This window comes from Lontra canadensis, unplaced genomic scaffold, assembly GCF_010015895.1.
Source record: "Lontra canadensis isolate GAN:19392208 unplaced genomic scaffold, GSC_riverotter_1.0 scaffold27, whole genome shotgun sequence".
NCBI classification, from domain to species: domain Eukaryota; kingdom Metazoa; phylum Chordata; class Mammalia; order Carnivora; family Mustelidae; genus Lontra; species Lontra canadensis.
The window spans coordinates 15,791,347-15,804,138 of NW_022631021.1; the positions used below are offsets into that span (position 1 = coordinate 15,791,347).

The 12,792-nt window shown below is 38.8% G+C and overlaps 1 protein-coding gene across 22 annotated transcripts in view; it reads left to right on the top strand.

The window, feature by feature from the left end:
• Positions 1–12,792, top strand: part of DST (dystonin) — a 466,510-nt gene that overhangs the window by 437,265 nt on the left and 16,453 nt on the right. For all 22 annotated transcript variants that reach the window (XM_032864474.1, XM_032864488.1, XM_032864489.1 and 19 more), the window contains 6 exons: positions 2,756–2,925; positions 4,222–4,381; positions 6,763–6,957; positions 7,473–7,601; positions 10,763–10,906; positions 11,537–11,725. In XM_032864474.1, coding sequence (XP_032720365.1) covers positions 2,756–2,925; positions 4,222–4,381; positions 6,763–6,957; positions 7,473–7,601; positions 10,763–10,906; positions 11,537–11,725 — 987 coding nt within the window. The remainder of the gene's footprint in view (positions 1–2,755; positions 2,926–4,221; positions 4,382–6,762; positions 6,958–7,472; positions 7,602–10,762; positions 10,907–11,536; positions 11,726–12,792) is intronic.

A 12,792-nucleotide genomic window follows, 5' to 3' on the forward strand; every position in this document is an offset into this window, starting at 1 on the left:
TTAAAACCAATTGCTGTTCACATTGGTCAAGTGGCAGTAGTATCTTTTCTCTCTGCTGACCATTCCCCTATGATTCTAGGGTCAATTGTTAAAATAAAATATAGAAAATTAAAACTGGAAGTGTTTTATAACCTATAACATAAAAGATTTATAAGAGTTCAAATGTTGGCATTTTAGTTTTTCACATGTCTGTCTTGTAATTTCTTTCATCAGATCAGATCAGATCAGATGCCATGTAGAAGATAATTTTATAGCAGAAAGTACTGTAATTTTTGTCATTAGGTTCTCTCAATTTAGTGGGGTAAATTGGTTGCCTCTACACAAACTGATATTTTATTATATATATGTGGTATATGAAAGTCCATCCTTATCCTCAAAGACTTGGTGGCTTCCTTATGTAGACTAGAAGGTATAGAAGCTTAGTATTTTATATTTTCTACCTTTTTTATTCATACCACATGGCATTCAAAGAACATTCCCATTCTCCTCAACTCTTTGAATTTGGGTCTGTCGTTCTGGTTATAAAGTGATATCAGCCCTCAGGGTAAGGATATGGGTAAAAGAGAGTGGGTCCGGCAAAAACACGTTTATCGTTTTAAGTGTCTACATATATTTTATTGCTTGAAACATGATCATTTTTAAAAAGCTGAGAAAAATTGGGGTGATGTAGGGCTTATCATCCACAGAGAATTCTAGCCATCCTCTTCATAAAGGTTGGTTACTTCTCTGGGTGGTTCTAACAGAACTCAGGAAGTCATGATCCTAGAAGCACAGAAGGAGACATTGAGCACCTGTTCTTTGACTAGATGAGGACAACTGAGTGGCTTGTTCTGCTGGTATTCTCTGCCCTTGAGCTGCCGCATTCAATATTGACAGCACAATGACAGTGAGCAGCATCTTCTTTTCTTCCCTTCGGATGGAAAAAAGAGAGGCTCCCTCTCAAAATACAATGCCTGTTTGAACTTGAACATAGTTGTCATGTCATGTAGTCTTATGAAAGTGTATTGTGTATTCAAGTTGGAGAATCCTAGAAATAAGTATATGTGAAGAACCCTGGTAGATTGTCTGTTGTTCCTAGTGTGACTTGTTGCCAAAGTCAACTTTTGTCTGAGACAAAGGTACAAGGTACATTAAGCCAATTTTAAACATCTTTTCTGTTCATCTTTTAGGTATTTTTCTGTTTTTAAAAAAGTTTTGATTTGCCTTGTATTCAGCTATAACATTATTTATGTATCTGTTCTTTCAGAAAAAATCTTTCAGTACAATGATTCTAAAACTAACATCCTGTTATTGGATAACAAGAAAAAAATAATTACAGAAAACAAACTACAGAAGTAGTTTGGTATTGTAATGGTGTTTATTGCTTAAAAATTCCCAGATGAAGTGGCTTCCTATTATAAGACAAAATAAATATCTTAGTTCTATTAAGAAACTTAGAGTGTTTAGCTGTTAAGGGAAATAAAAGCTCGTTAGGTAATTATAACGAAGGTTATTTTGGAAAATTATACATTTGCATAGCATTTTATTGTCTAAGGTGATTCTCATGTGCTTATCAGGGTTTAGAATCACTGTGGTGGTGTTTCCCTGATATATTATGAGCTTGTTAGGTTGACCTTCCTTCCTTCCCATCCCTGAAATTGTATATTCAATAGCAGCTGTCTCATTCTTACTATTAGACACTTACAAACACACATGAAACATAAGGTGATAATGAGATGCCTGCAAAGACAATGTCCCTGCCCTAGAAAAGCTTGTACCTGAGTTGTGTACAGAATATAATCCACCCCTCTCACACATAGACATTTACATGCACAAACATGCAGATTAACAGTGTAAAAATGGCAAAGTATAGATGTCACATTGGCAACATAGCTATTTGGTACTGGAGAAGTAATCTGTAGATCCTGTGAGACTTTTGGAAGGCATCATAGAGGTGAGGAGGAGAGGGGTAGACTTGCCAACGGGTGTGACTGGAATGAGCAGTAGGTCAGAACGCAGGAATCTTGAGATATGGTTCTTCTTTGTCCCTCATCCTGGCTCACAGATGAAATTATATGTACCATCATTGTGAACATCCAATGTGTGACAACAGATCTGTCTGACCAAAAGCCAAAACTCTAGTAAATTCACAGATTATGAGTCACTCTGTGTCCACCATAGGGCCTTCAGTTACTCATTGAGTGTTAACTACTTTTTCCTTTCCAAACTCCTGGGTTTTTCAATAGGCGATTAGCAATTTCATTGTATTATAACTCGTATACTGTTTGTGGTTTATAGCTATAAAAGATTCAAGATTTGTTTTGCTTTGAAATTACTGTCTTCATAATAATAGGTACTTTTAAAGCCACGTGGCTTCTGAGAAAAGTAAACTCTTCAGTTTATAAGGATTCTTTTCCACCCTGGTGCATTCCACTGTCTGACTTGATCATTTGCTGATGTCTTCCTCTATTAAGACTCCATTTAGGGGCGCCTGGGTGGCTCAGTGGGTTAAACCGCTGCCTTCAGCTCGGGTCATGATCTCAGGGTCCTGGGATCGAGTCCCGCATCAGGCTCTCTGCTCGGCAGGGAGCCTGCTTCCCTCTCTCTCTCTGCCTGCCTCTCTGCCTACTTGTGATCTCTCTCTGTCAGAAAAATAAATAAAATCTTTAAAAAAAAAAAAAAAGACTCCATTTATTAGGGGCGACTCTTATAATATCTCTTAACTATTTCTTAGCCCCAAGTAGAAATGCACACTGTTTTCTTGTTAAATGTATAGGAGTTTCAGAAATCACTTGGAGCCAAGCATTCTGTCTACGACACCACCAACAGAACTGGACGTTCCCTGAAGGAGAAAACCACCCTGGCTGATGACAACCTGAAACTGGATGACATGCTGAGTGAACTCAGAGACAAATGGGATACCATCTGTGGAAAATCTGTGGAAAGGTAACATGTCCTGTAGGGCAGTCTGGTTACCTTGTAGGTTTCTTTCAAGTGTACAGTAGTGATGCTTTGTAGGAACATTCTAGGAACCTTAAATACCTCCTTTGCCTGGGAACTTCTGGTCATCTCTAATACCCAACTTACACAGTGCTTGCTCCCAGAAGGCTTGGTTGTTCATTATTATTTATTTTTAATTACTTGATTCACTCAAAAGTGGTATTACTCTCCAAGCCTGTCATCTCATACCTGACTTCTCTCAGGTCTCCCCAGGTCTGCTCTTGTCCTCCTTAATCCAGTTTTCCTATAAGTAGGAGGATGGTCTTTTTAAAATATGAATGGGGTCTTGTCATTGCCCTGCCTTATACTTTTTAGGAACTTAATATTGAGTGTGAACCAGAACACAGGCTCCTTAGTGTGACAGGCAAAGTCCTCCCAATCTGACCCTGGTGTTCCCTTCCAACTAACATCCATCCCTTTCTAGTCTTCTTTCTCATTATACTTGAACCATAAAGACCCAAAACTAATTTCTAAGTCTTTAAGGATTTAGAAAGTACCATTGTAGATTGTAGTAGAAGAGTTCAAATATCTTAGAAATGTTTTCAAACAATTCATAGATCCTTGGTTTAATTACCTTTGTCAGTATCAAGATTAAATAGAATATTCTAATAATAAAATTATATTAGAATAGAAAATTAGAATATAGTCTACAGAATACATAGGAAGAATATAGAAATTTTGCTGTTTTTAAAAATCCTTAAAACCTTCCATTTCAAAAGGTTATATGCTTTTTACAATGTCTATAAATGATTTCATGGCAGGCAGACACCCAAATGCCAGGGGTTGGAGATGGGGCAGGTTGTGACTACAGACAGCATGTGGGAGGTTTGGTGGATGACGGAACTGTTCTTTCTTAATTATGAGATGGTTACATAAATCTCTACATGTGTTACAATTCATGGAACTGTACACTCAAAAAAGTCAAGTTTACTGTATGATAATTTAAAACAAAAAATTTTTGTGGCATTTTTTTTTTTAATGAAGAAACTGAAAGATCACTGATTTCTAGAGGTGATAATGAAGGAATTTTCCAAGAACAGATACGATCTACTTAAGGACTAAAAAAGAAAATTTGAGAAAAGTTTTGTTATTTTCTAAAGAAGGCAAAGAAACACACTGAATATACCTGTATATTATTTTTTTCTTTGACTACTGCCCAGCCTTCATAAATGGAATTTAGATATTCGGGTATTTGGGTGGCTTTTCTGTAACTCAGTCTGATTTTTCCACCTTTTTCCCCAGACAAAATAAATTGGAAGAAGCCCTGTTATTTTCTGGACAATTCACAGATGCCTTGCAGGCCCTCATTGATTGGCTGTATAGAGTTGAACCCCAGCTGGCAGAAGACCAGCCTGTCCACGGAGACATTGATTTAGTGATGAATTTGATCGATAATCACAAGGTATTATTAACTGGGACATTTTATTGATCTCATTTGATTATCCTGAATTTAGAGGAAACTGTAACCCCTTATCTTAGCCTTTTAAAATCTAGAGACTATATATCATAATATGTAACAGTCTTTAGTACTGATATATGTGTGCTTTGAGCAGAATCAGGAAGCCAACTTTAAAAGTGATACAGGAAAATTAGTATCAATGAAATACTTTTTTTTTTTTTTTTTAACAATTTCCAGATCTAAAACCTTTTAGAGTTCTCTGGTGCTTTAAAACATGTTCCAAGAATGTTTTATAGTCTTTTGTTATTCATATAAATAATTATGTAATTTAAAATCACTCCCTCAGTGACCTGGAACTTGGTCATTCCATAAGTGTATGGATTTTTGACATTATCTACAGGAGTCAAGATAGGCTACTTTTCTGTTTTTAAAGACCGTTTTATCCTTGCCCCTTGAACTCTAGCAATTTGTGAGATATCAGCATAGGCTCTGAGGGATTCGATTATTACTTTAAGTCAAGTGGTTTCCTGGCAATCTCCTGAGATGGATTTAAATTTTTTGTGCCAATCAAAGGGAATATTCAAGACATTTAAATATTTTGTGCCAATCAAAGGGAATATTCAAGACATATTGACTGCAAGGTCCGAAATTATGGTAAAATGTTATATTACAACTTAAAGAACCTCAAAAACAACCTGAGGCACAGTAGTAATGTGGGATGGTTGTACCAGAGTAGACTTTATATACAAATATTTTACAGCACTGTATTTTACAGCACTGTTTTATTTCTCCTCTCTTATGTTTGAATTAGAAAATTTATTTCATTTTAAAATGTTTTCTTCATACTTGTCTCGTTACACTGTTTTGATCATAACCTGTTCCTTTTTAAATAGTTGGTGCTTTTGCATATTCATTTCCCCTTTTTTAGTTCTTTTATCTGATTATAAAAGAGAGTTTGTTACATTTAAATATTATTAAAAAATCAAAGAATAGATGAAGAACTGTGATTGGGCCTACAAAAAGAAAAAAATTTGAGTTTTGTTGCTTTGCCTGTATTGAAACAAATGTTTTGTGCATGATTGGTACAGGCTTTTTCATTCCTTGGCATTCATTCAATGAGTAATGAATAGTGTAATGTTACTTTTTACATAAATGCCATTTGTATAAACTCACTGTCTAAATATTTACTCCCTTCAGCACTTGCCAGGTTTTTTTATATATTAAAGGTTATCAAGAATGAGTTAACCATTCAGCATTAGTAATACAATTGGAAGACTCAGGAAGTTTTAAGTTCACCAAGTACATTGGAAAGTCAGTTCAGGACTATCGGGCGAGTCCTATCACAAACAGATTGCACAGATGCTGTATTTTCGATGCCTGTGTGTGTGTGTGTGTGTGTGTGTGTGTCTGCAGGCACACCTCATTTAACACCACTAGAGTGAGAGCAAACAAAGAATTTATTGCACTATGTTTGGACTGTTTTTGATGGGCTCACTTTTATGAATGATTTGATTATCAGAACAGAAATTCATCGATAGAGCCAAAATGATAAGATGTGCTTAGTAACATTCATTTGTAATCATCTTTTAGAAAAATAAGGTAATCTTATTCTATCCATAAGCTTGGTTAATTTGAAAGATGTAGTTGCACACACTGACTCTTGGATGAGAAATGAAGTACCCTGGGCTCATTTTTTGGATTAGGTCTGTGGCCAAAGGAAGCCAGTCTAACTCCTGGCACATCCAAGTTTATCAAAATTAGGCAAGAGGGGGAAAAAAAGCTTTTCTTCCAAAAGGACAGATAAGGATGTAAGCCTCTAAAATTTGACATTAGAGGTTAGTTCTCAGGATACTGTGAAAGCTGAAGCTGTGTTGCAGGGAAAAAGACTGCAGGCCCCCTCCCTGTGGGCTCCCCTGCCATTCCCAGTACCATCATGCAGACCCCAGGATTGCTTAGTTCTTCATTAGTCTGTTTGTCTATTAATGAAGAGGAATGAGGTAGCCAGCACATTCTTGGCACTTACACTGAGGATTTGAGAGGAATTGGGATGCCATAGTAAAGAATTGTAGGAAAAAAGAGAACGTTTCGTTTTCACTTATGGAATTGCATTTGAGTAGCCACCATTATTTAAATCCAAGGCATCATTTAAAAATTAAGGTTTTATTGCTCAGGAGGATGCTAGAAGATTGAACAGCTTTACAGCTTTGTTAGGAGCAAGCATGTCATGACTGAGCTCCTGAAGATTCTGTGAGAAGTATGGCTCATTAAACTGTAAGTCTTAGAGACTGGTGCATGAGGTCATGTACACATATATTCCACACTGTGTTTTACGGTTTCATTTTGTAGTGAAAAATCAATTTTTTATGAAAATATGGTCTTTCTAGGTTTTCCAGAAAGAACTGGGGAAGAGGACCAGCAGCGTGCAGGCCCTGAAGCGCTCGGCACGAGAGCTCATCGAGGGCAGCCGAGACGACTCCTCCTGGGTCAAGGTCCAGATGCAGGAACTGAGCACACGCTGGGAGACCGTGTGTGCACTATCCATATCCAAGCAGACCCGCTTGGAAGCAGCCCTGCGGCAGGTGACAGTCTTGTAAATTGCAGCTGAGGGTAATGAGAAAGGTATCAAAGCCCAGAGCTGCTCTGGTGGAGAACTGTTTCACTCCTCCTTTCTTAACTGGGACGGTGATGGAGAGGGAGATTCTTAGAGGATCCTTGCCTTGCTCTTCCCCCCAGGAGTTTTAAATTACTCACAGAGGGAAGTTTTCTCATCGTCACACAAAGGTGCCACTCTCGAAATTTTTCACCTCAGACGTGTAATGGGCTGTCATGGCTCTAACATCAGATTGTTAAAATGGTGAAGTAGTCTTCATATTGGCCTTTTTGATATATTAGAGGTCTTAACATTTATAAAGTGTAACAACATGTATCTTTATCTTTTTAGTGGGTATAATGCGCATCGTTAATCAATGTAAATTTAAGACTTTTTTTTTCATTGAGAGGAGGACTCTATACTAACAAGCATCTTTGGGGATCTTCTTTGTGCGGTGCGTGTGTGTGTGTGTGTGTGTGTGTGTGTGTGTGTGTGAACTGTTAGGCAGAGGAATTTCACTCAGTGGTGCATGCCCTCCTGGAGTGGCTGGCAGAGGCCGAGCAAACCCTTCGTTTCCATGGTGCTCTCCCAGATGATGAGGATGCCCTTCGGACACTCATTGATCAGCATAAAGTGAGTTATCTAAATGCTAAGTAAACTAAATGAGAAAATCCAATAGGCTCGTGATTGTAGATATCAACTGCATGCATATTTCCCTTTCTGAGAAGTAATTAAAGATCTAGCACATTTGAGAATTTGCCTTTGTCCTCTTTGCTTACATTGGTGTGTCCCCATGCCCCCAAATAAGTGGAGTCATCTCTCCACTATTGCTTTGTGAAGAAGGTGGTTATTCTAAAGTGAGTCACCGTCTCCTCTCTTTTGGAAGAACGTTGATTTTTCTAGGAGGTTATCTGGCTTCTGACCAAAACTGGTCAACTTCATTGTACTTTCATGTGCATTTCAAAGATGAAATTTCCTTCATGAGCCTTTGGCAATTATAAACTTATATCATTAGAATTGTAAATTAATAAGTTTGGTCTTAGTAAACAAGACAAGCAAGTAATTTAATAACTGGTCTTCAAATTTTATTTTTCAATATCTGCCAGTTCTGGTTTTATTTTATTATTATTATTTTTGTAGATTTTATTTATTTCTTTAACAGAGAGAGACCCAGTGAGAGAGGGAACACAGGCAGGAGGTGTGGGAGAGGGAGAAGTAGGCTCCCTGCTGAGCAAGGAGTCCGATGTGGGACTTGCTCTCAGGACCCTTAATGACTGAGTCACCCAGGCGCCCCGCAATTCTGGTTTTAATCAAGATCCACCTTAAATTCTTATGAGAAGTAGCTTGTAGTATAAATTATAAATTAAAAATGAATTCTGTAAGTAGATATACTGTTGGATAGTTAACCAAATAAAAATCTGGCCACTGAGTCAACATCTATTTTGTAACAGTACCTAGAACTAGCAAAACCCTTAGGAGAGTGGTCTGCATACCTCTTAACACTTGTTTGTTTGTTTGTTTGTTTGTTTTTTAAACCTTTGTCTTTAAAAAATTAGAAATTTACAATGCTAACACTCAGTGCAGTATCCAGCATTGCTATTTAAAAGATCTGTTTAACGCCACTGAAGAAGCTCATCTTCCAGGTTCAGGTTGGAAGGATGTCAGTAGTTCCATTGTGGCATGGATTACATCATCTATGGAGACTTTTTATTTGTGATGACTGTGCTCTCTCAATGATGGGCTGCCTAACCTATAGCAATGAAATATTGCCTTGTCCTTAATAAAAGTGATGTGAGCTTGTTTAACATTATCTGGAGGAGCGGAATGCTCCATAAACCATTTAAAGTTGAAGTTAGAATGTAAGAGGAGGAAAATGACAACAAATTTATTATAAATTTTTGATTCAGCTCAGTGTTTTGAAGAGCTATTATATTACTGTTGGCTGACCCATCAGCCAGCATTGAGTTCCACTGACAGAGTTGGGTCTCAGAGGAGCTTATTACATATCAAACATCTTACGGTAAGGTGCCCGCTTAGGGTATCAGCACTCTCAGAGCAGGAGCAGGAAAACCCCCAGAAGCATCAAGAAGCAGGGTATCCAGAGCAGTGGTAGTGTTGTGGGGTCTTTTTGTTTTGGTTTTTGTTTTTACAACAAATTACCTTTAAATATTTTTAAGTTGTGTAAAATTACATGTAATTTCATAAAGGGCTGCTTAGTACTAATAATTTGCCATAACATCATCCGTTCTTTCTTATTTCCTCTGCTTTCTTCACACACTGAGCAAATAAAAGTAAAACAAAATATTTAATTTCTTAGCCCCAGGACCAGAGACTTCTCAGTATAGTCCATTTTCAAAAATGGCAAGCTTTCCCAGCTGAGCATAGAATGCAAGCAGAGAGTTGACCATCCAGCCCATGGCATTCTGGGCAGGACTCTGGCACTATTTGGTTAGGGGTGATTAAAAGTATACGGTCAGATCCCCTGTCCTTGGGAAAGCACAGCTATTATTGACCTCTGGTTTTCTCTTCCTAGTAAAGCTTTTTTTTACCCCCCTTTCAGTTAAGCAGATCTGTATTGGGGGAAATGAAAATAATTTTTAAAAGTAGGTGATGATATTTTAAAAATAGGTCATGTTAGTGGAGTATACTATTAATCAAACCTTGACATAATGGCAGTAAAAATGTGTAAATGAGAGTTAAAAAGCACTTATTCAATCACAAAGACACACACACGGTCTTTGATCTTGTGGACCTTAACGTCCAGTAGGTATGTAAGGAAACATGGCAACATGCCAGAATAGGAGGTCTAGGACAGAGCTGTGGCACAGAACCCAAAAAGAAAAGGTCACTAGACATTCTAGGAAACACATTCTCAGATGATCACCCTGATCACATGGCATGGATAGTACGGGGTGTCAGCTCAGTCTGCAGCCTTTGCAGCCCTTATCCATGTTACTAAGGAATCCCTCCCTCTTAGTGCTGGGGTCCAGACTGGGGTGCTGGCAGATGCTTGAAATTCACTCTGAGGTTCTGGAAGCACAAGACCTTTTTTAAGGCAGAGGTCCTCATTTGTGGCCATGCTTTCAGAGTTCTGTGACTCATGTATCTATGAATACAGTTCTGATGGTAGAAAGTACAGTTAGGTATGTGAGACATTTGCAGAAAAGTTGATTTGAAAGCATTTTAGAGCCCGTCAGGGCTTCTTCATCCCACCAGAGCAGGGGATGACAGTTTCTGGCTGTCAGGCCCACCCCCTTCATGCTCTCCCCAACTCTTTCCTGCTGGACATTTGGGCCCTCTCTCCCTCAGCCCCAAACATTTATAGTTCCCTGCCCAGCCTTCTCTCTTCCTTTTTGGTACATATTCCTCTCATTCCTGGCACACAGTTCATGCTGTTTTAAATATACAACCTCCTAGTCTTGTGAGGACATTTTTTTTCAATCAATATTATTTTTGTCTCTGGTGGTACTATCTCTCCTAGTCCTGTTCTCCATTACTATATGTACACTCTATCCAGATACAGAAGAGTGTGTTTTTTTGTGTAACATATCTTGTAAAGTGTGAAGTGTTACCTAATACATGTATTCAGAAAAATACCTGTTAGAAAGTGCCTCATTTCCCATTGTTGTCCCTTCTCCTCTCTTAATTCCCCAATTAGTGAATTGTTTCTAGCAGTGAATAGTGCCGGTGAAGTTCTTGTGTACTTGTCTAACTCTGATGGTCACAGGCACGTCACTGGAGTTTTATTTTCAACTAGTGCCAGCAGCTGATCGAGGTCTTTGTTTCTGCTCTAGGAGTTCATGAAGAAACTGGAAGAAAAACGAGCCGCCCTGAATAAAGCTACCAGTATGGGAGACGCCGTCCTGGCCATCTGCCATCCTGACTCCATCACCACCATCAAACACTGGATGACCATCATCCGGGCCAGGTTTGAGGAGGTCAGTGGGTCTCAAGTCATCATTAGAGCAGTAACAAAACTGAGATACATTTATGACCCAGGGAACAGGAAGCCTCTGCAAAACTTCCTCTGTGCATGACCTGTCTCTGTAGTCCACTTTTATTTAAAAACGTAAAGCCATTTTGCAGCTATGTCCCTGAAGCATGAAAAAGCAAATATTTGGTTCCCTGTATGACTTTTTGTCCCACTTCCACATTGTCGAATAACCCAGCACCCAAACTGTACTTCAGAGAAGTATATGCTTGGGGAATGGATTGCATACATGAACTGGATTCTGCATTTTAAGATTTTATCTATTTCTATTTCCACTCAGTGCTTCATAGAATAAGCATTCTTGAGCCTTCAGAGAATGTGTGTTTGAACTCAGATTAGAAATCTAAAGGAAGCCTGGGTGTTTGACACCCCATCTGTAACTATGGGGGCAAACATCAGAGGGGCTTTCATGTCCTCCGCAATCTGGGTCTCGGTACCACTGATGGGATCTAGAAAGACTGGCAGTGTTATGATCCCAGGCCCAGGATGATCCGAATTTACATTTAAGTGTTGTGTATTTTTACATCAGTTATTAACTAGGATAGATGAAGTTGAGAGACATTTGTTTCCCCAACAGGTGCTGGCCTGGGCAAAGCAGCATCAACAGAGATTAGCAAGTGCTCTGGCTGGGCTCATTGCGAAACAGGAATTGCTGGAAGCTTTGCTGGCTTGGTTGCAGTGGGCTGAAACTACACTAAGCGACAAGGACAAAGAAGTCATCCCCCAGGAAATCGAAGAGGTGAAAGCCCTCATCGCAGAACACCAGGTAATACAAATATCATCCTATCCCCGTCTTCTCAGATACTGTTTTTATTTCACTGCCATACTTCTCAAGAGATTGCTTTGTGCTGGTTACCATCACTTCCTCAAACATACTCCTCAAGTCCTTCCTTACATTTTTTGTCCGTTTGGCCCCGTCCTTCTGCTCCGTCTTCTGGCGACCTCGCTCTGCCAGGCTTTATGGCTCCATGCTTGCATATTCTACTCTCTGCTGCCAGGCATCTCCCACGATGACCATCAGTACTTCAGACACACCCTGTCTACAAGGGAGCTCATCGTCTTGCTCCAAAAAACAAATGACTTCTCTATCCTGCCTGTTTTAAACTCTGAAATGATGGGCCTCCCACTGGCTCTGATTTATTTGTTTGTTTGTCAACTTTGATACACATTTATAAAGGGAAGCATTAAATGGCAGCTTAGTTGACTAAGCAGCTAGCACTGCAATTATTTTTTAATAAATGCATGAGCCATTCATGTCCGTAACGGCCCTGAAGTGCCTCACGTCGTGTTCTCTGTGATCAGAGTTCTCCAGTGTAACAGATATTCCAGACATGTGTTTCTCTACTTTTCACTTTTATCCGCCTCCTCTTTTTTCCATCCCTTTTCACCACAGTCTCTGTCTTTGCTGCATATTCCAGATAGAGGGATCTCTAAGTCACAATAATAAGCCTAAGGAGACAAGACAAGAAGTAGCAAGATAGTCAGACCTTTTAAATGGGAACTTTAACCTGAATAATTTTTATCTCCCTTGGCATAGTATATGTATAAACAGAAATATTTAAAATATATACATATTTAAAATGTATGCCGTGTGTCACTGTATAGCAAAGCCATCTGAAGTATTTCAAATACATTAGTGAAACGTGCTGCAGAGACATCCGAAGGACCAGCCCATTTATTGCTTTGCAGATAAATACTCACTTTAAGATTCTTCAGGAAGAGCTTAGAAGCTCTGGAAGATCCTGGTTGATGCACAGATAGGTTATATTAATTATACAGCTGCTCCCATGCATGGTCATCAAGCTAAAACAAATTACTGTTATAGTGCTCTAA